General features: G+C 41.4%; 1 protein-coding gene across 1 annotated transcript; it reads right to left on the reverse strand.

The window, feature by feature from the left end:
* Window positions 1–2,858: 2,858 nt before the first annotated feature.
* OC90 (otoconin 90) lies at window positions 2,859–24,230 on the reverse strand. The gene is made up of 15 exons (XM_077189101.1): window positions 24,012–24,230; window positions 20,191–20,256; window positions 19,922–19,981; window positions 19,483–19,657; window positions 16,802–16,914; window positions 15,310–15,438; window positions 13,782–13,823; window positions 13,367–13,423; window positions 10,168–10,218; window positions 9,808–9,864; window positions 7,785–7,934; window positions 7,336–7,425; window positions 5,583–5,757; window positions 4,467–4,573; window positions 2,859–3,478 (listed from the first exon to the last, which is right to left on the reverse strand). The coding sequence occupies exons 1-15, from the start codon at window positions 24,055–24,057 to the stop codon at window positions 3,156–3,158; spliced, it is 1,641 nt and encodes a 546-aa protein (XP_077045216.1). The 5' UTR covers window positions 24,058–24,230; the 3' UTR covers window positions 2,859–3,155.
* Between the last annotated feature and the right edge of the window lie 866 nt (window positions 24,231–25,096).

The following is a 25,096-nucleotide window of genomic DNA, read 5'->3' on the forward strand; positions in this document are numbered from 1 at the left end:
TGTGTGAGAAGCTCAGCATGTCCCAGCAATGTGCTCTGGATGCAGCCCAGAAACCAAACAACATGTCCTGGGCTGTACCCAGTGCCCCATGGGCAGCAGGGCAAGGGAGGGGATTGTCCCTCTCTACTCTGCCCTTGGGAGACCCCACCTGAGGTCTGCATCCCTCTCTGGAGTCCCCAAAACAAGAAGGTGACTTGTCCAGAGGAGGCCACAAAGTTGATCAAGGGGCTGGAGCATCTCTGCTGTGGGGACAGACAGAGTTGGGGCTGTTCACCCTGGAGGAACATGATTTCCCCTGGCTGTGGGGAGACCTTATAGCACTTTGCAGTTCCTAAAGGGGATTCAGGAGAGCTGAGAAGGGACTTTGGGCAAGAGCATGCAGTGATAAGGCAAGAAATGAAAGAGTAGGTTTAGATTAGATGTTAGGAAGAAGTTCTTTCCTGTGTGTGTAGTGAGGCACTGGAACAGGCTGCCCACAGAAGCTCTGGATGCCCCATCCCTGGAAGTGTTCATGGCCAGGTTAGAAGGGGCTTTGAGCAACCTGGTCTGATGAAAGGTGTTGGTGCCCATGGGACAGGCAAAGAATTCAATGATTAAAAAGTTAAAATATTGAAGTAGGAAATATTTGTAGATTACTAGTTAATAAATTAGTTGTTCACTTTTGGGAAACAGCTATGTTTTGGCCAGCTGTGCCCCAAATCTATGAAAAATATGGTGTAAAGTGACTATGAGAATGAGAGAAGAAAGAAAAAAACTATGCTAAATGTTTCTTTATCTGCTTGTCATTTTAAAAATTATTTTAGCAATGATCTCTGATTATGAATAAATGTACCTAATCATGACTAGATTATTTAAAACCTCACTTTATCATCACAATTCATGTGGTAGTAATTAGGGCACAACTTGAGTGTTAAACTCTTCCTAAAATAGAGTTACTGGGGAAAAAAGCTCAAAGGAATTAATGACAAATTGCCTGAACAAAAGCATATTTATTTTGTTATTTCTCTTTTACCTGATTGACTAAATGATCCATCCCTATCTCTGCAGTCAGAAAATTCAGCATAGTTGAGTGAATGTTTGCATAACCATGAAGGTAGTAATAATTAGCAGAAAGGAATGGGAGTTTATTTTAAGGTGCAGTGTTCAGAGCAGCAGCACCACTCTTGTCAAAGAGATGAACTGATTTTACTCTGCAGTGCAATTCATTCACCTGCTTACAGGCCAGTTTTCCACATTTCAGCTAATCATTTGTCTCACTTTCTCATTGCAATATTTATTCATAAATTCTGTGAAATGTAAAATAATTTTTCATCCCTATAATAAAACTGATAAAAGTTGCAGTGTAAGGCAGATCTCATCCTCAGCATAGGACCAAAATGGGCATTTTGCAGTTTTAGCATTTTGCTTCAGTTCTGAGATGTCCTTTTTCTGTACAGCATAAAGGGGGAGTTAATGAAAATCTTGTCTGCAAATCGAATTTCTCACATCGCTTATTTGACCTCTGCCTTCCCTTAAAGAAAGTCTTTTTGTTCTGTTGTTTTTTTCACCGGGGCTGAAGATGTAGCCACTGGGATCCAGAGGGATTCATGTGACTAAATACCTTTGGGGTTTATTTTGGGAGTTTGTGTGGTGGAATTTGTTTGTGCTTTGGAGTGGAGGGGAAGGGGGTAGTAATGTTTGGAGTTTTGTTTGTTTGTTTAGAGTTTTGTTTGGGGGGGTTTTGCACTGTAGTAATCCTTTGCACTTTTAATGTAGGAAAAATACTGAAGGGGGCTTATCACCAGCCAAAATTTTATCCAATATAAACTGCTCATCCAAGAACATTCACAGGCATTTTCACCTGCTCTTCTCACACTGTTCAGTTCACACACGATCACATGCTGGGGTTTAGTGAACTGCAGCAGGATCTGGAAGAACACAGGCAGCATCTCTGCACCCAGCATGAGGGTACATGCTACAGTCATTGGATAGTAGGGAGACATGCTATAGTCTTTGTAGGAATACTTTGGTGACACAGTTCAGTCCTGTAGAACAAGATGATGGAGAAGAAATCCAGACCTTTCAGAGCAGCTGAATGAATCACTGGGGAGCTTGCAGCAACATTTTTTGTTCTAGGAAGTGTTGGTGAGTCACAGAATCATAGAATGGGTTGGGTTGGAAGGGATCTTTAGAGGTTTGTCATGGCCTGATACTACACCTCTCTCCCTTCAAGTCTATTTTAAAGCCTGTCAGTCAGCCCAGTCAGCTCATGAGCAAAGACCTCTTGCCCATGTGAGAAATGTGAATCCCATCTGACACAAACAGGTCTGGTGTTGTGCTGATCATCCTAGTACCACAAAACCCCAAATTCTGGCTGTGACCCCAGCCATGGAGCCAAGTATTGATAGACTCAGTCTGTTCCTGTAAGGATAGGGGAAAAAATGACCTATGCTCCACATTTCCTATCAGCCATTCCAAGGTGCTGAAGTCTCTTTTGATCACCCTTGGACTGCACATTGTGACTTCATCACCCCAGCATGGAAGAGTAACAGTCTGAGGGCTGTACCAAGCTGGGAAGTTTCCTGCTCATGTCCTTAACGGGCCCCAGAGAAGGAAGAGGCTTCCCTAAGAGGAGGGTCTGTCCAGCATTTTGGACCTATTGCCCTCAGAAGGGAGTCACACACGGCTATAGACAGGAATGAACAAAGGAACTTTCATGCAATTACTTTAGCTTTGCTTCTGGATGTTTCCTGCTAAGCTCAGTAAAGGAAAAATGTCCACAGAGGGAGTTGGAGTAGTTGCAGGTTGGTTTAATTAAAAACCTGGAATACTTGGACACCATCAGCAAGATCCAGTCTGAACCAAGTGCACAGTTAACAAAAGTCAGTCTGATCATAACAGTTTTTACATAAAAAAATCAAGTGAAGTTATATAGAACACTGTCCAATAAGTATTTAAGGTAATATCTGACCTAGACAGATGCTCCATAGTGCTGACCTCCCCACAGTGAGGAGTTAACACAGCCTAACACCTAATCCTAGTCTATGATTATGTCATTTGTGTGCTGGAGAGTGTGAGGCAGCGTGGAGAGGATGAGGAGGGCAGGTGCTCAGTGCCTGGCTGCTGTGCTGGCCCTTGCCAAGCCCCTGGAGGTGGGTGGTGTTCTGCCCTCAGGGTTATCTGCCCCGGTGCCCCCCAGTTCTGCCGTTCCCCACGTGATGCCACATCCCTCTCCTGGCTCTCCGGAATCCTCCCCGCCGGGCTCCTTCCTCCTCACTGCTCTCCTCGGAGCTGGAAGCCCCTGTGCCTGTTTGTGAGCCTGTTTGGGTGCCTGCTGGAGGCCTTTCAGCAGAGTCCCCTGGGCAGGAGAGCTTCTCCTCCCGGCAGCCCTGCCCATGGGGCATCTTCAGGCTGGCGTTGAAGAAGGCAGAGCCCATGCACTCGGCCGCGGCCGTGTCGCAGGCGCAGAGGAGCTTCTCGCACGTGCTCTGGCCAATGCCTGAAAGAGAAATTTCACAATTCACCTTTGAAAGCTGTTGAACTTACTTCATGTATAATTTGCCACAGGCAGATGAGGTTTTGAAAATAAAATTTTCAAATCTGCCATGAATTTTAGTCTCCAAAGTCTCCCATTAATTACCTAAACAAAAGCCTGGCACCAAGGTGCTGGGCAGTGGAAGGTGCTGCTGGCTTTAGTTGAATTTGTGAATGTAAAGACACAAGTAGCTGACTTCTGACTGTAATTATAAAATGTCTGAATGTAAGTTTCTCAGCCTGACCTGGTCTGTAGCAGGCTCAGATCCTGCAATGCCCCCATGGCATTCAGCAGTCTAAGATAGGAAATGCCTAGTCATGATGACTGGACCACAGGAGCCCCTTTTTCTGCCTCGGACCCTTGCTTATCTCTCTGTAAGACTATAGTTCACTTTCCTTTTGACCCCTGCTATTGGACACTTTCTAAAACCCCTGTATCCTATAAAAACCCCTTCTTTTGCCCAGCTTGGCAGAAGAGCTGTCCCTGAGAACCTTCACAGAAGATTCAATAAAGATTCCTGTGGAACCTCACACAGCCTTCTCCTCTCTCTGCATCTGCCTAGGCACCTAGCAAGCAAAGAGCTGAAATCACAAATGAGCTGATAATCACTAGAGCTGGTATCACTTAAGCTTGCTAAGGCAGCCAGTGGCTGGGGACTGCTTGGGAACTGGGACAGGCTGTTCCAAACAGGACTGAGCTGTCTGGATCCATTGCAGCCCACTGGGGACACCCCAAAACCCGGCAGAGGCCACATTACTGGTCACATACACAGCAGTGTAATAACCTTTGTCTCAACTAGGAAAAAAGTTTATAGTAAACATTGCTAATTTTTTGTAAGCTAAATATTTCTGTCTCCATACTCAGCTCTAGCAGCTCTGTCATAGTGTTACTCAGTCTGTCATGTTGGTACACTGGCATCAGGACATGAGAGTTTCCTCTCACACAAGCTTACATTTTGGTGTGTGATCAAAACATACAACTTCAGATCTCAAATTTCTTTCTGCATGACATCCAAGTTTCTTAACTTGCTCCATACAGCAGTGATGAGAGAAGCAGCATCTAAAATAAACAGTAGAAGTAAATGGAAAATACTTTCTCTTCCTGAATCCCAGAACTCTCACAATTATTTGTCTGTCTTTATTTTCAGTGCCCATTAAAACTAAAAAAATTTCGTTTTCATACCCTGGAATGTTTTTTCTATGAAGAACAAAAATCAACCTAAGCTGTTCCTACTTTATTCCTATATTTGTTCCTACTTTCACTTTCCTCTTCCTAATTATTTTCGTGTCACGTGTTTAAGAGGAGTGTGTTTTAATTTTAAGACACAATTACAATTGTAACCATGACCTAGTCTGCCATGAGAAGTGTCTTCCAGTGTTCAAATCTTGGCCGGAAATCTGAAAACTGCATCATGATACCCAGATCATGCCATCATCTAATCCAATTTTTCATGCCTGGGCTGTCTTTTTGTGTGTGAGTGCAGGAGAAAGGAATGTGCTCTACTTGGACCTGATGTGCCCCAACTGTTATGAACTTCCTCAAGGAGGAGGCTTTTAGCTGTAAATACAACGCTCCCAGAGGTGCTTTTATTTTGGAATTCTCTGCATTGCCCCTCATCATCAGCCCTGCTGGCTCTTGGCTGCAGTTCTGACAGAACTTTGCTCCTGCTTTGACAGAACTCTGCTTCAGCTCTGTTCCCTTCTGGAGGACAGTGTGCCCTGGGGGGATGTTAATTCTGCTCTTCATAAGTCACTGTTCAAGCCACCTCTTAGCCAAGTGGCCCTTATCCTCATCCCTTTGATGTTCTCCTCCTTCTGCTTGGCTTACCTCCCATCATTCTCCTTTCTTATTTGGAGTTAGTAAGTCCTCTCCAAAATATTGGCACAACAATTGAATGTGGTTTAGTCGCATGAGAGTATTTTGTGTTTTATGCATTTAAGTGGATTTTTTTCCCCAGAATGTGACTTCACTACTGCTCCATAGCTATACAATGCCCAGAAAATGATGTTCTGATCTTCCTTGTCCATGGGCACTGCAGTAACAATGGCACACACAGAGGAGCCCACACCTGTCCAGTGCATCAGTGGGATCTCCTCTTCCCTCTTGGCCACAATAGCAGCCATAGGACTCAAATTCCTCCGGGCATCTCTCAGTTAAGCAGAACAGCATTTCTCCAAGCTGGGGCAGCTCCCTCTCCACTCTTCCACGTCCTCTCTCTTGCACAAAGGTCAGTCGCTCACACACTGCGAAGCAAAGTTGTTATTTGACACACTATGTCCTCACTGCTTGAGGGCTCTCTTGTGAAGATAGAAGTGTTTCCAGAGCTACCAGAAACTCTGAAGGATGACATTTTACCACCTCTAAATTACTGCTTCAGTCCATGAACTATGGCTCTTAGAGTGCTGACTGAGCAAGACAGCCAAAGGGCAAGGCAGTTTAAAGGGGAGAGCGATTCCTATGAAGATAGAACATACAAGTCAAATTGGACTGCAGTGAGAATACTTAGCAGTCCTTTGGAATCCTTCATAGGTAAATTTTTTTTCTTTTGGAATATTCAAACTCAGCTGAGTATTCAGTGGTTTCTGTCTTGGTGATTTGGAAAATACAGTCCCAACCTCTTGTGCTTCCACAGTGATAGCTGGACAATGACCATGTTTTGCTGAAGGAAACAATATTTTTTTCTGTTCTCATTTGAAATATAGTCCAATCTGAGCTGCAGTGCCCCTAGGCCAAATGCAGGAGTGATCTGTTGTAATGGCTATTGTGCTGCTGAGGGTTTGGCATCACCAAATCCCAATCCTAATGTCTCTGTGGCTCCCTCTACTCAGGAAGAACTGTTTTTATGGGAATTATTCATAACACTTAAAAGAAGACAGTGTTCCATATCAGGAAAAAGACATCAGAGGGATCTGTTCTGGGACTTTGCTGGGGAAAGGATGTAAGAGGCTGTTGCAGGAGAAGGAGGGAGGGAGGGCTTCTGTTCCCTCTGCATCCTCCCTTCTCCCACAAGTAATCCCATCTCCCCCTCTGCAGCTCTAGTCTGATTCCCTGCTCCTGCCAGGGTCAATCCTGGATTACTGATTCCAACAGGAAATTCTGCCCATGTGCCTTCCTGGGTCTTGATTCATTCATGTTAAATCCCAGCATAAACCACAGGCTCAGGGAATTGATCTGTGCTCTCTAAATGCTGGTATTTTAAAATTGTATTTTCCAGTTTAGTGAAAGGTGGGGTTGATTCTTCTGCTCTTTTCCAGTTCCAGGGCTGCTTCTCTCCATTGGGAAGCCTAAAAAGATGGATGAGACAGTCCTTGAGAGTGGACTTATAGCCATGACAGGTCTAAAATGCCTTAGGATCGCTGGGATCCCTGAGCAGGAATTGGAACAGAATCAGAAATGGTGAGAAAAAGTCTGACTGGCAAGGCTGTGGGAAAAGGTCAGAATGAAGAGCAGGAAAATTCCTATTGCTGCTGCTTATAAAACAAAGCAACTTAAAGGTTGTGATTAAATTACTTCCAGCAAACAAAAGCAGGGAGAAACATTCCCTGAGCTCATTTTAGATACTGCACTAAATGAAAAAAAATTCCTTCCAAGCTAATAATTAGTAGTTTTTATAAGTGTTACTGACAGCATATTGGCAGAAGAGGTTAAAGTGATGGAAGCTTTTGCAGATGTCTCCACCTCCTGTTCCTCTAAGTACCAATACATATGTGCTAAACTGGTTTAAAATAACTATAATATTTATATGTAATACATACCTGCTTTTAATACAGAGGTTGCTGAATATTTCATCAGATGTAATGGGGAAAAAGGCCTTTATTTACCTTTTCCTGCAGGTCCCCTCTCAGACAGTCCCAGGTCCAGAGCTCTGCCAGAGGAAGCTGTGCTCAGGCCACCCTTTGCAGGGCTTGTCTCTGGAGAAGACAAATGCATGGGTTAGACTTGTGAAGGTAGAATAACTCTTCTTTCAGGAGTCCAAAAGTGCATATTCTAAACTATTATCAACTGCAGTCTCCTAAAATTTGTTCATTCTTCGTGGGAGGATATTTATTAATGGTTGGTTAAGTTTTCCTGGTCTGGTGGCAGTGAGCTGCCCCTTCCAGGGCAGTCAGTGCTATTCATCCTGTATTGTATGCAACCTCCAGATTTAAATAACAAAACAGTTTCATTCTACATAGCCATTAAAAATGCTGGCTCCTCACATAGCTGTAAACACGAATAGGAGAATTTTCTAATTTAGAATTAGAAAAAGTGCAATTAATTTTTCACTTGCCTTTTCCTTTTGTCCTTGCAGGTGTGCCTGCAGGACTCCTGTTGGTGGAGACAATTTTGACTTGCATTGAGTTACTGTCTCCTGGGAATGAGGCTGGGGAGGTGGTTATCTCTTCCACTGGGACCAAAGCTTCCATAAATCCATCTTCTTCTGAATAAGCAGAAAAAAGAAAGCAGAAGAAGAAATAGAAAATAACCAGCAAGATTTTAATTTTAGATAGCTGCTGAGAGTAATATCCTCAGGCAGAACCAGTGTGAATTGATGGTCACAGAGAAGGAGTATCTGAGAGGAAAACTGGAAAAGCAGAGTATCCACACTGGTCATTTATGCACATCTCTTGCCTTTCAGAAGAAAGGACTGTGGTTAACTATTTCCAATTTAACTGCTGATTGTTTTGTTGTTTTTTTTTTTTTTTAATTCTCTATGTACTGAGACAAAGAGCTTTGCCAGGTGCTGAAAATCATGTTTGCTGCTTAGTCAGCTGTACTGAGAGATAAAGTACAAGTGAGATGTCATTTGCTGAGTAAATGGCTTAAAAAGTGTTTGTTTACATGAAGTTTCTAAAACTGAGAGTAACATCAGTGAAAGAAGAAATTATTTGCTTAATACAGAGCTGGGTGATGGAAGGGTTTACTGGGTTGTAACCACAAGGAAATATTGAGGGCAAAAAAAGTTGAAAAATAATTATTTTCAGGAGATTATTTATCCTAAAAAATATTTTGGTATTTGTTTTTACATTATCTGACACTTTGTTGCTGATCAGGAATGTTTTGTTGAATTTGGAGGTACTTAAAATCTTTTTATGCCTTTTTAATATAAACTAATTTGTAAATGAAAACACTTATCAAATGGTTCCATTTCCATTTCTAAATGTCAATGTGAACCATGTGGCATTTCACAAAATAAATACTTTTAAAATACTAATGGGCATGTATTTTCATATTTAAAGCTTTCCTTTTGAATTCTTTGGCTGAATTTATTGGTTGGACTAAACTCAAATTCATTAAGCTTGTCCCTCTGATGTTCTGGTTTTAGTATGTGTTGAAAATAACCTGTCACAGGATAAGAGAACAGATTAAAAGAAATTAAAGTACTGCTAAGAACACAGCAAAGCCCATGAAAGGTGGCAGAAAGGGATCAATAGTCACACACTGGTTTTGATAGCTCAGCAAGGTGCACAATTTATGCCACTTTGTTTGGCAGTGAAATGTTGAAATGAAAGTGATTCCTGATGGATGTAAAAAATAAAACCAGAGTTTGGGAAATTCTACACTTAGCTAAGAATAGATATCACAAATAATCTCCTGGGAACCATGCAGACCTAAAACACAGTACACAGATTTTCTGGTACATTCAAGTTAATGTAGGAGAGCATTTAGGGATTTTGACCAGTGCTTAGTTCAGCAGTGCTGAATCCATTGGGTGGGAGACAGGGATATTGTTCAGACAGTGTAATCAGAGTCAAAAAATGACTGCTCTCTACTCTCCATATGCAGTTTTCTCTGACTTTTTCTGGTGGATTTCAGCCTGCCTGGATAATCCTTTCTATCCAAAAGGGGCCAGAGAAAACTTCCAGACCTATCAAGGTGCTCCATTTTCAGCTCTGCCTACTGGTGAGGCTGTGCTCAAAGCACAGACACCTGCAAAAGCTGGAACAGGTTTTAGACTGGGAGAGAGTTCCATGAAATTATCTGTAATAAGGAGGAGGCAAAATCAAAATAAACCCTTCTGGCAGCAGATGCTGTGAATGTAATTTACAGAAACAACCATTATATCATTAAACTTTATGTGAAGAGGCTTTCAGAAACACTTGGATGAGGAGTGCAAATGAGTGGCTGGAGGCAAGGAACAGCTAATGCTTCTCAGCCAGGTTTTATTGTTTGTGTATCTTCTATCTGACCCTGATCTAAATTTGATTCTCTGGCAGCCCTGTTGCTACCATGCACAGAGTTTTAACTGTGATGCTTTTAGATGAAGAATTGCTGTGTCAGTCAAAGAAAGAGGAAAACTGAGGGTCACTGACCTTTTATTGAGAGGATGGGGGGAGCAGGAGCTGTGCCTCTGTGGTCCCTTGAGGTAACTGTGCAAAAAACAGAGGCATCATGGTACTCACCTGCCAGCTGAATTTATGCCATGCATTTCTGAAATTACTTTGACTTAAAGCATTATAAAACTTAACCAAACAGCCTGAATTTATTAAGATGGTAATTAGGAGAATCAAAGTGTTTTGCTGAAGGATGTGCAAGTCAGCAGAATAAATATTATCCAGAAATCCTGTGCTGAAGATTTTTGATTGTGACACCACAGAGCTTCATAAATGAAAATCCATCTTCACCTGTAGTCAAGAGTGCCAAATTTGTCAACAAAATTTAATGACTCTTACCTCTGGCTTTGGAAGTTGCCAAGACTCTGTCACGGGGCTCAAAAGAAACCACTGTTGAAAATAGAAAATATAAACTCAGGAAACACTGCCAGCACAGTTATGGACAGTCAGGCTGCTGAGAAGAGCTTTTTCTGAAAACAGGAAGGTACAGACATAGCATGGAGAGACATTGGCCTGTTTTTCTCAGTGGTGTATGGATGGTTGTAGACAAAGTGATACTCATAAATTAATCTCATTGCATGCAAATAATTACATAGCACTAACACAAGATTCTATGATTCTATGGAAGAAGTGTAAATATGGCTGAATTGGGAAATTCAATATTAAGTTCATTTTACAGACAAATAGACTAAACAGGACTAGGTCTGGTATCCCAGTGTTGTGCAAGGAAGGATGCTGCTTTCCTTGTGAACATCTTGTGTGTGTCTGCACTGAGAGTCAGGTATGGATGGGCAGCCATAAGTCCAAATACCTCCCTGACCTCTAAGTTCTTTCCTTTACCTAATAAAATGATTTCCATTTGTGAGCTACCTTTTGGTAAATTATAAAAACAGCTGTCAAATGATCTAAAAAATCATCTCCCCATTTTTTTTTCTGTGTTGTTAGGATGTCATGATGTGAAGAATAACTTCTTAAATCCTTTGAATGAGTTTCTCAATGATACTTAGCTTTGGTTTGATGAAGCTTCCACAGTTGTCAATGTTGAAGATTCTTTGGGCTTAAAGAGGAAGACAACTGGTTAAATAGTAAGTGGCTCTCCAAATGTTTCCTTCAAAGACTGATTAGAAACACTACCTATATTGTTTTCAGCTTTCTAAAATTCCTAATACAGGTTTTTGTTTGTTGGTAATGCTTGGAACCTTATGATGGACTGTGCCTCATTAGGGAGCAGGAGTAGTTATTTTCAGGAAGTAAAACATTGCTTCAGATGTGCAAATACAGATGCTCTCATTCCTTCAGGAGTTCTGTTTTCTATTACAAAGTGTCCCAGAAGCAGATGGAAAAACAGGAACCAACACTGGAGCTGCTGCTAGGTGAGAATGAAAAATACTGTAAAAAATCTACTTTGATAATCCAGGAGAGCTATGAAGGAACAGCCAGCACTTACATTCAGCATAAAGCCTTTTCAGGTACCTACACTTCTGCAGGTGCTGCTATTTAAACATATAAAGAACAAATAAACCCACAAACCTTTAAATGTAAGAAACATTTTTTTTTAAAAAGAAAAAAAATTTTCAATGTGGTTTCCATTATTCCAGATTCACACTTAGGTCAATGGCATACACAGGGGAGCACACTAAAGCTAGAAATCAGGTTCTTAGGTTCTCAAAAAAATCCAGCTTTCCACCTCTCCCTGTGCAAGCTGGTTTGGTGGGAAGGTCCCTGCCCACAGCAGGGGATTTGGAATGAGATGATCTTTAAGGGCCCTTCCAACACAAACCACTCTGTGATTTTCTGGGTCAAGCAGTGGCCTGGTTGCACACGTCCAGTGCACGTTGCATCTGTGCTTGGCAGATTTGGGGTTTATGAACAGAGAATCATGGAATCACCAAGGGGAAGAGACCTTCAGATCTCCCAACCCAGCTGTCAGCCCTGCCCTGCCCCTGTAACCTCCAAACCCCCAAACCACATTGCACAGTGCCAGATCCAGACTCCTCCTAAACCCCTCCAGGGGTGGTGACTCCAACACCTCCATGGGCAGCCCCTTCCAATGTCTGAGCGCCTGAACAGTGGAAAAATTCTTATAAATGACTCATCTGAATCTCCCCTGTCTCATCTTAGGGACATTTCCTCTGATTGTTTCCCTGCAGGCACAGCAGAAGAGACCAACACCCACCTCACCACACCCTCCTCTCAGGTGGTTTTGGGGAGCTGTGAGGTTCCCCTGAGCCTGCTCTTCTCAAGACTAAACAAACCCATCTTCCTCAGCCACTCCTCACAAGAAATGTTCTCTTGTCCTCTCGTGAGCCTCGTTGCCCTTCCCTGGACACACCCCAGCACCTCAATGTCCTTCCTAAAGTGAGGAGCCCAGAGCTGAGCACAGCACTCGGGGTGCAGCCTCATGGTGCTGAGGGGTGATCACTGCCCTGGTCCTGCTGGTCACACAGCTGTCATTGGCCTTCTGGGCACCTTCTGGGCCTTCTGGGCACTCACTGGCTCCTACGGAGGCAGCTGTGCTCCAGCACCCCCAGGGCATTTTCCAAACAGCTCTGGTGCCACTTCTCCCTTTACAGCAGTGTGGCTTTGCTTGTGATGAAGCCACAAAACAAAAGTGCTAAACTGGGTAAGAGTCCAAGACTGGTCTCCCTCTCTACATCATATCCTGGCCCACCCAGAGTTACCAAGGGCTTTGGGTGCTTCTGTCCCTGGCCTCTCATGTGGCAGGACAGAAATGTTTGGTCACCCACAGCAGGCAGACCTGCTCTCACCATGGAGTTTTGCATGCAGCCATGGTTATCCTGCCACTCTGACTCAGGGAAAGGCAGCAGTCAGCTTTTCCTTTGTCTGGGGATCAAACTGAATGGTTTGATCCTCATGCAGGCAAGAGGAGAACAGATTCTCTCTGCAGCAGTGAGGTTTTGCAAGTACCCAGTCCTCATAAGACAACCAGTGATTGCAGCAGAAAAAAAAAAAAAAAACCAAAAAAAAACCTTCCATCTTCCATGACAACCACTCGGCCTTGTGGTTTAGAGACTCACCAAGGAGGCTCCAGAGTGAGGAGGTTTCAGCCTGGATCTCTTCATTACAAGTAAATAAAACACCATACTGGTGGCTCATTTTACAAACCATGCTCAGAATTTCCTCATGCTACTGGTTGATCTTAATTAATTCAATATCTTTTAAAGACAAGAATATGCAATTGGCTGTGGTTGGCACCCACAGAGGGCATCTCTGCCAAACAGCTCACCTGCTCCAGCCTGTGTTCCCAGGGAAAAAAAGGCTGTTTTGATGAAAACAGGTTTTGTTGAAGAGCATTGAATCTCAGCCCTTGGGAAACTCGCTGTAAACACTGGTTAAACACATTACATGCACAAATTGAAAAATTGCACCTTCCCATTCAATCTTGAACTCCATCACCAAAACATTACATCTAGTTTTACATCAGTCCTTTTAGAAGGCCAGAAAGAAAGAAAATATCTTGTATTCTCTCAGCTTTTGGGAGCTGCAAGCAGGGCTTTTTTCACTCTAAGTTGCAAACCTTCTTCCACAGATGCAGTCACAGCCAGTGTTTCATCAGTCCTTTGATGAACCAATGCTGCAAAAAGAAATTTTTTTTTTTACTCCAGAACATCATGGCTTAGGGTGCTCCTTAGACTGTATCCTGGAATAACATGATCAGAGTCATCAAAAAGGAAATTATTTCTAAATATTATTATGATTACAGCAGCAGTATTAAAATATCGCTTTAGTATTTATACCCTGCTGATACTAAATTCTATTGAGCTACATGCAGTATAATAATAAAAAATAATCCCAAAGAGTTTCAACTTCAACAAGAGGAATTGGCTGGCAGTCAGCATTCTTTAAATTCCCATTTCTTCAGCTTATTTTTCTGAGTATAAGCTGGTCTCAATTTAATACATTCCAGACAAAGAATTACAGAGGTGACCTACCCTCCATGTGTCGTGTTGTCAGCTCTCTCTTGCTGGTTGTTTCTGAAAGAGAAAAGTCTCTCATAAAGTGTGAGAAGGGGAGTTTTTCACTGTTTGATCTGAATAGCACAAATCAGGAGTCCATTGAATGTATTCCTATTAAAGATTTAGTCAAATACATGCCCATGTCACTCAATTTTTTCTCTGTAATAAAGAACCTACCAAAATCCTTTGTCTATGGATTCATCAGATAGGGTTATTATTTTTTTTTTCCCAAAGTCAGAACTGGACACAGTTACAGTCAGAAGAGCTACACAGAAGGATTATAACATGAGTGAACATTAAGTGAAAATTTCATTCAAAAGTTGCTTTTTGTTCTCCTCATCAAGAAATATAATCATCAAAAATATAATATAATTTAAAATTAGCAGAGACATCCAGTGAACTCAAATGGAATCTGTCTTTATCAGCAGTGATAACATCAGCATGATTTTCCTGTTAGCAAAGAACAATTTCCCCTTTACTTTTGGTGTGTTGGATCTACCATACTGTATATCAGGGACATCTGATCCCAGTGAAAGATTGCTGTCTTAAAAAAAGACAATGAACTGGCTTTGATGCAAACCTTCCTGGGGCATTTTCTTCTCCCTTGATGCATTCAGGAGGGTATGCACACATCCAGGCTGTGATGCAGGTGTGTGTCTGTCTGTCCTTAGCCCTGGAGGCTGTGACTGTGACCCAAAGTATTAGAAAAGCTAAGGCTGCTTTTTCACATCTCCCTCAGCTTAGGAACCCAGAGCTCCTGCCCCTGCCATGCTCTGGTTGCAATCCATATGAATGAAGTTTTTAATCCAGGCCTGCTCCCACAGGGCAGGCATTTGGTCTTGCAGGGCTGTAATTTCAGCTACAGAGCACAGATCAGTGTGTGACCATGGGGATAAACCTCCCCTTCATCCTTTGCAGGGTTTTTTTCCCTCCAGAATAGAAACCAAGCAACTGAACAGAGTAAGCTTGTTTTTGCTTTTCCAGTCGGTTTTTGAATGGTTTAAGGGAAGATTTGGGTTAGCAATATTTTCAACATTTCCTGCCAGTGACATCATCACAAGTATCACTCATTCATTCCAGGTGGCAGAAGCTTCCTGAAGAAAAAGATTTCTTCACATCTAACTGGAATTTCCCTGTTGCAGTGGTGTTCCTTGCACCCTGTGCACCTCCAGGAAGGGTCTGGCTGCACCTTCTCTCCACACCTCACCTGGTGCTGAGAACTGCAATAAGATCCCTCCCAAGCCTTCTCCTCTTGCCTCATGGGCTCCAGCCCCTTCCCCAGCCCAGAGGCCTCTCCTGGCCCTGCTCCAGGGCAGCAATCAGTCTGCCACCACCTTCTCTCCTGGTACTCACCCAAGCAGCAGGAAATGGACAGGACACATGAAACTGAGACCAGGTTTATGGCAGGAAGGCACCCAGCTCCTGCTTCATTCTTGTTAGGTCACATTTGGTGCCAGCAGAAAATCTGGCAGGAGGGGGCACTCGGTCAGATCCCTGTTATTACCTGTAACTGGAGATGGGCAGGAGGAGACATCCAGCCCGTTCAGGGAGGAGTTGATCTGGGCATTCACAAAGCATTCAATGGCATCTTTGTCACAGGTGCAGAGGAACTGTTCACAGGGATCCACAGACTCTGAAAATAAAACAAAAATTCAAACAAGGCGCTATTGAAAAATCCTTTCCACCTTCTGCTTTTTCCTCCCTGTAAGGTTTGTGTCTGTATTTTGTTAGTCCAAACCTATTTATAATGTACTTCTCAGTGCAAACATGGACAAGTTTAATAGTCCATATCTTGTCTTAAACACCAGTTGATGCAGCCTGGCATGGCTGTCAATAAATTATTGCCTCTGGTTGTGTCTGCAGAGTATTGAGGACTACAGAGCAAGGCTCTATTCTTCCATGGAAAACTTAATGCAGCTGATGCTGCATTTAACATTTCACAGACTTCATTAAAATATTCCTCCTAACTCCATGAAGTCACAATCCACAATCCAAGCCTTTCATGGATATGTGATTTGCTCCTTATAAAGAATCAAAGAACTTTAGAACAGCTTGGACTGGAAGGTGTGTTAAACCTCATGTCTTTCCACCCCCTGCCATGGACAGGGAAATCTTCCACTAGACCTGGTTGCTCAAAGCCCCATCCAACCTGGCTTTAACACTTCCAGGGATGAGGAATCCACAACTTCCCTGGGCAACTTGTGCCAGTGCCTCATTTCTCTCAAAGTTAAAAATTTATTCCTAACACAAAGGATAGGAAACAGTTCCCCATGAAATACTATTTTCAAAATTTCCTACCTTTCAGAATTTAAAAAACATTGACTTTTCATAGCTGTGGCACTTCTATTTTGTATTTGTGATGGAGACTATATAGAAAGAGCTGAAAAAGCATTAAATGGACTTGGACAATTAGAGATTGGCCTAAATAACAAAAATGGTTTCAATTTGAAACAAAAAATGGAATTTGGATCAGATTGTTGCTTAAATAGGACGTAAGGGTACAGTTTGAGGATTCTGCTCCTCTTTGCTGGTATCCTCAAACCATGTTCTAGCATTTAGTCTTTTCTGAGAGCCAAAACTTGCTGAAAAATTATATTACATGTTATTAGGCTTTAAAGAACCCCACTCTTGTCAGGCCTGTACCAGCATTGCATGGAATGGCTCCTGTTATAACACACAATCTCTGCCCTCACTGATAGAGCTTAGCTGCTGAGTGTGTGTGACGCTCTGAACAAAGAATTTGATCCCTAAAAGTGCTGAAAAATTAGGCCTTGATGCCTCAGAAGATTGTTTTTCAGGTGTCTCCTCAGCATCTGCTGCATTTCTGATGTGTGGAGATATCTCAAGCATTGCTTAGTGGTCTTGCTTAGTGGTCTGCCTGTTGGAGGAGCTCTGGGAAGTGGAGCAAATAATTTCTCTACGACTTTTGGTAGGTAGACCAGAATGAACTACTGGTGAGGCTCCAGTGTCGAGCTCTTTTGGCAGGTCAATCTCACCACAGGTCAGGTTTTTAGTAGAGCAGCTGACATCTGCAGAGATCTTTGATGGGTCCCACGTGCACTCCATCTCCAGCGCTTCCTCGTAGCATCTGCGGTGCTGAAAGCAGCATCTTAAAGAGGAAATAACAGAGAGGTCAAACCATTCAGTTTGATCCCCAGACAGAGGAAAGGCTTTTCCCTGAGTCAGAGTGGAAGGATAACCATGGCTGCATGCAAAGCTCCATGCTGGGAGCAGGTCTGCCTGCTGTGGGTGACCAAACATTTCTGTCCTGCTGTGGTTCCCGGGTGCTTGCAAGGACTTTGCAGGCACTTCATGTAAGAAATCCACTGCCAGTGCACAAATACTTCCCCTCAGCACTGTCAGCTCACTCACAAGCAAAGCCCCACGAGTCAGCCCTAGAGATCTTGGATACAGTCCTATCCCAACCTTCCTCACTGCAGATTTGGAGAACTAAACTGAACCTGGCACTCACGGAGGGTTAATGGCTCTGCAGTGTGAATTCCTCATTGGGACTATATAAATACATGCAGTTTTATCCTCTATTTCTTGTACTTCTATGCAACGATCACAATTGAAATGCACCATTTAGCCATGGGAAAGGGCCATGAAATATTTTTCTCACACTGGAGTAAAACAGTTTTCTCCTGCCACTATACAACAGAGGCAGTCAGAAACCTTGTGTTTTCCTGCACCCCTGTTGTTCTGCCAAACTCAAATTGCCTACAGGACCACTTCACTTTGAGTAGGAATAAAATGTCAACTAAACCAACAAGCTCTTCTTCAGTCCTCTCCTCTCTTCAGCTCTTTGTACAGATAAATCATCTCCACAACATCTCTGTGCACTGACATCAGCTGTAAATGAAACTCCAAGTAAAACAGTCATCATTTACCCCAGGTAAAATTGTTACACAGATTAAACAGTCTTGCTGTTAGATTCAGATTGAAATACCCTCATTTCAGAGAAAAGGACTCAAAATCCAGCTCTGCTATTGAGTTGCATTTGTCCTGGGAAATGCTGAAGACAAGGACAGCATGAACATCCAAACCCAGCATCTGCTGCCAGGAAGGATCACACCTGCTCCTTGCCAGGCTCCCTGCTAGGGAGCCCTTCTACACATGCTACACATGCACTTTCTCTTTTTCACCTCTTCTATTTAGAAAGAATTTCATATCAAATCCCTGACTGTATTAATAAATAATTATCACAATATTTTATTTGTCTTCACAACCAGAGAAGGAGTCCAAGGAATGTATCTAAAAAAAGTGGGGGCAAATAGCATTCAGCAGAAAGGCCTGATGTCTCCTCTGCACCACAAATTCTACTGTGCCTTGTTCCAGGGATGAGACTGAAATCTGTAAGCTCCATCAGGAACAGGGTTTTGAACACCTGACTGATGATATCTCAACCCTCTCCTGACTCTACCTGAGGTGTAGTGAGGTGTTAGCATCTAAAAGCTCCCCTAACTGCATAAGGAGTCTAACATCAAGTCTCTGCACTTCTTGTTGTTTAGAGATTCACAATTACATCAACATTTACTGCAATGGTTAATCCAAAAATTCAGTTAGTTTCCCTTTGCAAGCAGGGAAGGGATTGTTTCTCTGTCATTGCAAGACATGGATTGTCCTCTGGGCCTGCTTCTCTTTGACAAAGTCTGTGGAGGCTGCTAATTTAGATATGACAATGAGCTACTCTGGGAAATGGGAAAAGCTTGTTCTTACAGGCACTAGTACTTTCCCATGCCTTAAAAACCTGCTGTGAGGCATTGAGTCCTTTTCTATAGAACAGAAATGGCACAGAAAAGCCCCAAGATTTGCAAAACTATTTTCTAAGAAATAAAATCAGTGAAAGAAATTGCAACACTGTGGGAACTGTCTCTGGAAGAGACAGGCAAGCCACTGGTTTGGAGGCTCCCTTGAAGCAGGAGCACACCTCTGTCAGTGGCAAAGCAATAATCAGTCTCTGTTTGCTGCACATGGCAGTAGAAATTCTGTGCTGACAGGGAAACCTCACCCCAGGGCTGCACAATTTGTAAATACAAACTGGCTGTGTGGGTGATTCTCAGGACAAACCTGCTGATGGATGTTTCTGCAGTTTCTGGGTTTGTGCTGCTCTGCACTAAAATGGAGCTGAGTAAAGCAAGAGCCCAGGTGCTCAGCTCTTGGGTATCAATCCATTGAACTGAATCAGGCTCCCATTTCAGGATGTCATCACAATTGTTCAGAAAACCTTTCACAGAGAAGTTCCATGGGTTTTTTTCCAGTAGCAGGGTTAGATCTCCATTTTCCCAGCCATCCCATGCTGCAGAGTGGATGGATTAATTTCCACCTATCTATAGGCTTAGCCCTTTCTGAGCCATTGCTGTCTTCACTCAGGGAATGAATACATTACATTGTTGGAAAACCCATTTTATTCACAGACATGGATGTATCTTGATTCTCTTTGAATTTCCTTTCACATCTCCTGCTGATATAATTAAACAACTATTTGATTGTCCTGGCCAGAGATTACATTTTCTCTCACTAGAGCCAGATGGTGTGGGTCTTACTTACCCCCAAATAAATCTTTTTATTACTGTTTTTAAATAATTTATACAGGTGTTATGCTTTGGGTAATCAGAGCAGGAGGGCATTTATTGCCAGTCAGGGTACAAAAGGACCTCCCATGAATGTGACTTACTCATCAGCTTCATCCACGGGGAGCCCTTCCATCTCAAACCGGCAAGAGCAGCCGTAGTCCTCGAAATCCCTGGGGCAAAACCCAGTGACACACTTCATTCTGTTCACAAAGTTGAGAAGGGCAGGGAAGTTGGTGAAGATGGACTGTAACCAGGTGAAGTGAGAGCCCAGGCAGTCTGGAAGGAGAACAGCCATAGAACACCTGGTAAGTGGAGGTGAGGCAGGTGTGGGTGGCACACAGGCGATGTTTGCAGGAGCACAGAGCCCAGACCAGGCAGGGACTTTGGGCAGTGCTTAGCACTCAGCAGTGTTTAGTGTTACAGTGGCCTTTGGGGAGATCTGCACCCATAAAAATCCCTGTTTCATCTTAATAAATATATAAAAACAAACCCCACAGGATTTCTATTCAGAGCTAAAGTACAACTGCAACAGATACGTACCAAAAAATAATGCAACACTTTCCACATTTTGAAAGACTCCATTGAAGAGTGTGGCATTGTCTAAATGAAAAAATAAACCAACAAACAATGCTTACTTTAAAAAAAAATTTTCTCCCCCTACCAGCCTTCCCTTAGTCTCACTTCAGCTGTTAAACCATTTTGAGATGAGTCCCTGGCTATTTGCTCACACTTCCCTTTGATGCCTCTGGAGTACAAGGATTCCCACTGCCATGCAATATTGCAGAAAGTAAAGCTTAAACCTTTCTTACTCAAGATTCTTTCAGGTGTGTTAAGCAGCTCTGGCAGGAATGCTGGCGGCTCCAGTTCTTGGCCACCTACCTCAGCAAATAAATTTGAGAAGAAAAACATTTAAATGTAAAAAAACAAACAAACAAAAAAACCCCCCAAAAAACCCCAAAAAACCAAAAAAAAAAAACCAAAAACAAAACAAAACAAAAAAACCCACCAAACTCCAAAAGATCACAATAAACCAGCAACATGTATTTCATTATGACGCACTGCAGGCATTTTGAATATCTTCATGCACTGGTAAGCTGATTTATCAGAGACATGGAGTACTTGCTCAGCTCCACTCCCACCCTGGGAAGCCCAGAATTGTACTGGTATGTACTGGGAATTCACATCCACTTCAGCTCAAAACCCAGTCTCTGTTGAGCAGGTATTGCTGCTGAGGATGAGCTAACCCTTGTCTTCCTGTCTCATCTGAACAGTTGCCCTTTCTGGGACAAATTAGTAGAATTATATAAACTTGGTTTAGTGCCCACCTATGTCCCAAGCACTCTGTAATCCTGTGCTATAATGTGAAGCAGAGTTATTCGAAGTGATCTGGTTTTTCTAAGTCAATCTTGACTATTGCCTTAATGCCTCATTGCCTCATTGTCTCTCTTCCTATAACTTCATATTTCAACTTAATTATCTTTTCTTCCTTTTGAAGATGATGTGGTAGATTTGGTGTATTTTCAACACTTCCCTTTTTTCTGTTGGCCAAATTCTGAATTAGAGTAAAATCTAACATTTGTTTTCTCCCTTCCCATTTTTAATCTGGTTTTTTTCCTCTGCATGATTTCAGAAGATAATGTATTACTTTGGATTTATTTAACCTTTTTTTTTTAATGTAGTAAGTAAAGGGTATTTGCTGTCTCAATAAACTATATATTTAAAACTGAAAAAGCCCATAGTGTTAAATTCATGGCATAAGTTATGTCTCAGAATAACTGGCATTAGGAAAGCTGTCCTTTTTCTCTAAAAAAATTCTGGGAAAGAGCTGACAGTTGCCTTGTTCATCTGTTACATTTTCCTGCAATAAATATAGGTGCAAAAGAGTAAAGAAGAGTAGTGGGGTTTTTAGACAGGAGGCTTAACTCTATGCTTAGTAAAGGATTAAGAAAAATAGGATTTTTATTTTTTTTAAAGATCATATATAAGTGCTTTCTCGGGATGTCCACAACTTTTGTGATGTGAACAAGATTTTCATGGTAATAGTCATATTCTCCCAGCAATTAATTTCTCAAGTTCAGTTGCAGAATATGGAGACAGGATTGAGTGAGTCAGGAAGAGGTGCTTCCTCTTGTGTTATTCTTTTTCCTGAAATTCTTGGTCACAATGAGAAACTTTTAGATAAAGAATAATCCACCAAAAGTGTCCATCTCTGCAGCAGGACTAAGGGGAGTAAATTGCTTTCCACAAACCAGAAGAAGCTTCCCAATAAAGGCTGGTCTTTCACAGAACTGTAACACATCTGTTGAAAGCTTCATTGCCATGAGGAATTCAGCTTCAGGCAAAATAATGGCATGCCTTGCAAAAAAACAGCATTGAATGCTAAATTTGTACACATGCTTGCCAGAGAAAAACTAACCCTTATTTTCTGGCTTAAAGCCTGTGCTTCCTCTGCAATGACAAACATCACCTGGGCCAGGTTCTGCCAAGTGCAACTGGAGCCAGGTCTGACACACTGCATCACACCACAGCTCAAACCAGGTGTTGAAGAAGAGCCATCAATCATTTGGTCCTTTCAGCAAAATGTTTGGAAAACAGGAAAATCCCATAGAGTTGAAATGTGTCAGAGGAGAAAATTGACAAAATCATATTCCAGGGGTATTGGAACTGTGATTGCTCCCCTATCCTTCACTTGCAATTAGTTCTTCTGAACAAACTGAACTGTGTACACCCAATTAACACATAAATGTTTGAAGTTCCCCTGGAGAGGAATGTCTGCTCAGCACTTTGGTAAATCATTGGCTCTTCTAATCCTATAATTACAAAAAAAAACTTTTTTATTTGTCACCAAGTCAAGATCAATGAACCAATGTTTGCTAACAAGATTGCTTACTTTTGTTTAAATTGGGAGTGGGAGGAACAAGGAGAAAATACTTTCTGGAGTAATTATTCTCTTTTCCTCTTTTGGTATCATGTATTTGGACATACTGTCCTATGTCATTCCCTGTAGAGGCAGTGAAAGATTTCACTACAAAAATCAATCCTTTAAATCTCAGAAGACCCTGGGCATGCCAGCTTGTCTCACCTCTCTCCAAAACCTGTTAAAAAATTCATTACATTTTGAGGAGACTCCTGTATGATACATCAGCTCTTGGGCTTTCCCATTGTACACCTTATCCATGGAATTTCTTTTAATGTTCAGTTACATATAAAATTCTTTCTGGACTGCATCTGTGATTTTCCTACCTGACAACAGTTTTCTGAAATGCTGTACAAAAAAATCCCATCAAAAAAACATCACTGCACCTCCAGTTGTCTTTTTCATCCATGGATCACTAAAAATATCCTAAAACAGGGCATGGATGCACTCCTTAAAATCCTTGGGAAGCAAAAACCTTGACTATGCCGGAAAAAGTCAGGGTGCAGCAAACCCAAACTATTTGATTTATTCAGGGTAAATCACATGAATTCCTCTCAAAGATGCTCTTTCATGCACAGATATTTGCTTCAATCTCAAAGCAGAGATCAGCAGAATAAATCCCACAGAAAGATAAATCAATAATCCTCACCAAACCTAAACGTGGTAACACTTTAAATATTCATGTTCTCATTGTATTTAGCTAAAGGGAAAGTATCTAAACACTGCTGCACAGCCCTTTAAAGTTTGGGGGACTTTTTTTTTAAATGTTTTGCCAGAAAAATCTATGAATGTCCAGATATTTTTGAGTGCAGTACCAATATAAAATATATATATTTAAGATAAATAGATAGTGCAGGTATTTGGGCATTTGCTATCACTGCAGTGGGAAATGTGAATATTATCTCTGATTTCTCTCTATATACTAGAAGTCTTAAGGTTCAGCTTCATAATTTTAGGCTGTATGTTTTGTGTTAGACCTGTTTAATTTCTGAACTGCAATGCAAGCAACCCCTCAGAGGAGAAGCAGCTGGTGAAGCTGATGAAGGTCAGTGGAGAATTTTTCTGTGCTGGGGTCCTGAGTTTTCTCTTCCCTTTAGAAATATCCCCATGGATTGGCCAGAAATGGTGACAGACCTTCTAAGAGTCCTTTTCTTCATTTGCACATCATAACTCTCACTGACATTCCTACACAGTGCAGAGACTGCAGAAATTTGAGATGTTTGCTCATCCCTGACTCAGGGAAGTTCATTCACTCATGACAATAAAATCTAAAGAGTTATATGAAGAAAAAGCTATTCATAATAAAATTCAAGAGAGGAGCTTTAGGTGGACATGGGTTCAATTTCAGGATCTACTGAACAGTTTGGAGAATTAAGACAATACAAATGTATTTAATGAATAGAATCTCATTATATGAAACTTATACATTTGGAGACTTAATGCCTTAAATAATGACAAAGTGCTAGCAAAAAGAAGTTGCAATTTTTTGGTTGTATTTTTAACCCCAGTACATATTTTGTTGCTTCACTACAAGTCCTGAGAAAAATATTTTATAAGTACTTCATAAAGAAATGTCTTCAAGTGCATTTGGGTGTTGAACACCAAAATTTGAGGAGAGAAGGTGTGTTTCTAAGGGACTGTTTCCAAATGCTCATACTTAAAAGAGTATTTTGACATAATGTCAAATAATCAGAAAAATACATTGCCACTTACCACTGTACACCACCATGGACATAGACACCAGCAGAATTACAATCATTTTTTGTTTAATCCAAAGACAAGAAAATAGTCATACAGCAGACTGATGTGCCTGGTGAGTCAAGTAAAATATTAGACAGAATGTTATCTCTTCAATCTGAGAGTGGCAAGACATCATCTTGGGAAATCATTCTTTTGTAGCCTGGATATATTTCTGCTTGATAAAATTCAGTTCTTACCCTTATCATAGTAAATGCAGGAATGATGAGCCTTATATATCCTTATTTTACCGATGTTGTCTAAAAGTCTGACTAACAATATTTATTTTGGCATTGCTCTGAGTTAACAGACTCAGCTGCCATTTAGCAATAAAATGGTGCACTTGCAGTTTCTTTTGCTTTGCAAACAGTTTTCACATCTTCCTTCATCTCATACAATGGTCAAACAATTCTTATGTTCAAATGAAGATATTGTGAAACACTGTGTAAATGAAGTTATTCTGATGTTACATCTATGGAATTCAGTTTATCCACAATCCATTAAATTTGTTTCAAATCACAAAAAATTGGAGTCAAACATTTATTCTAATCTATGTTGAGACTCATCTAATATATCATAATTTTTCCTAATGAGAAATATGATGTTATTTGGAGATCTTCAAGAAATGTGTGTAAAAAATTCTTCTCAATGTGTTGTACCAGTATTCATTAAATGGAAGATGACAGATCGGTTTTTAACTACAGTCATAAATTACTTTAAGTTTAGAACAAGTCAGGCATATGGCTTTTTACAGCCAGAGAAATGAACACACACGTATATGTACCTGCTTATTATTATTTGCTTTTCTGAACTCAAATATGGAATTAATTTCTATTAGAAAATATTGTAATATTTTATCAGGAAGTGAGATTATAAATCTAACAGCTCTAAATATTTATAGTCTATTTTCCCAAATCTCTTGCCTATATTTTTGTCTATTACTCCAAAGTCACAAATAGCTTATTCTACATTGTTTTCTTCTTGCTTCCCTTATTATAGAGAACATCCAGAAAAACTTACCTTGAGGGATATTATCCCAAAGCAGCTGGATGGAAGACAAA

The sequence above is a fragment of the Agelaius phoeniceus genome, chromosome 1 (genome assembly GCF_051311805.1).
Source record: "Agelaius phoeniceus isolate bAgePho1 chromosome 1, bAgePho1.hap1, whole genome shotgun sequence".
Classification (NCBI taxonomy): Eukaryota; Metazoa; Chordata; class Aves; order Passeriformes; family Icteridae; genus Agelaius; species Agelaius phoeniceus.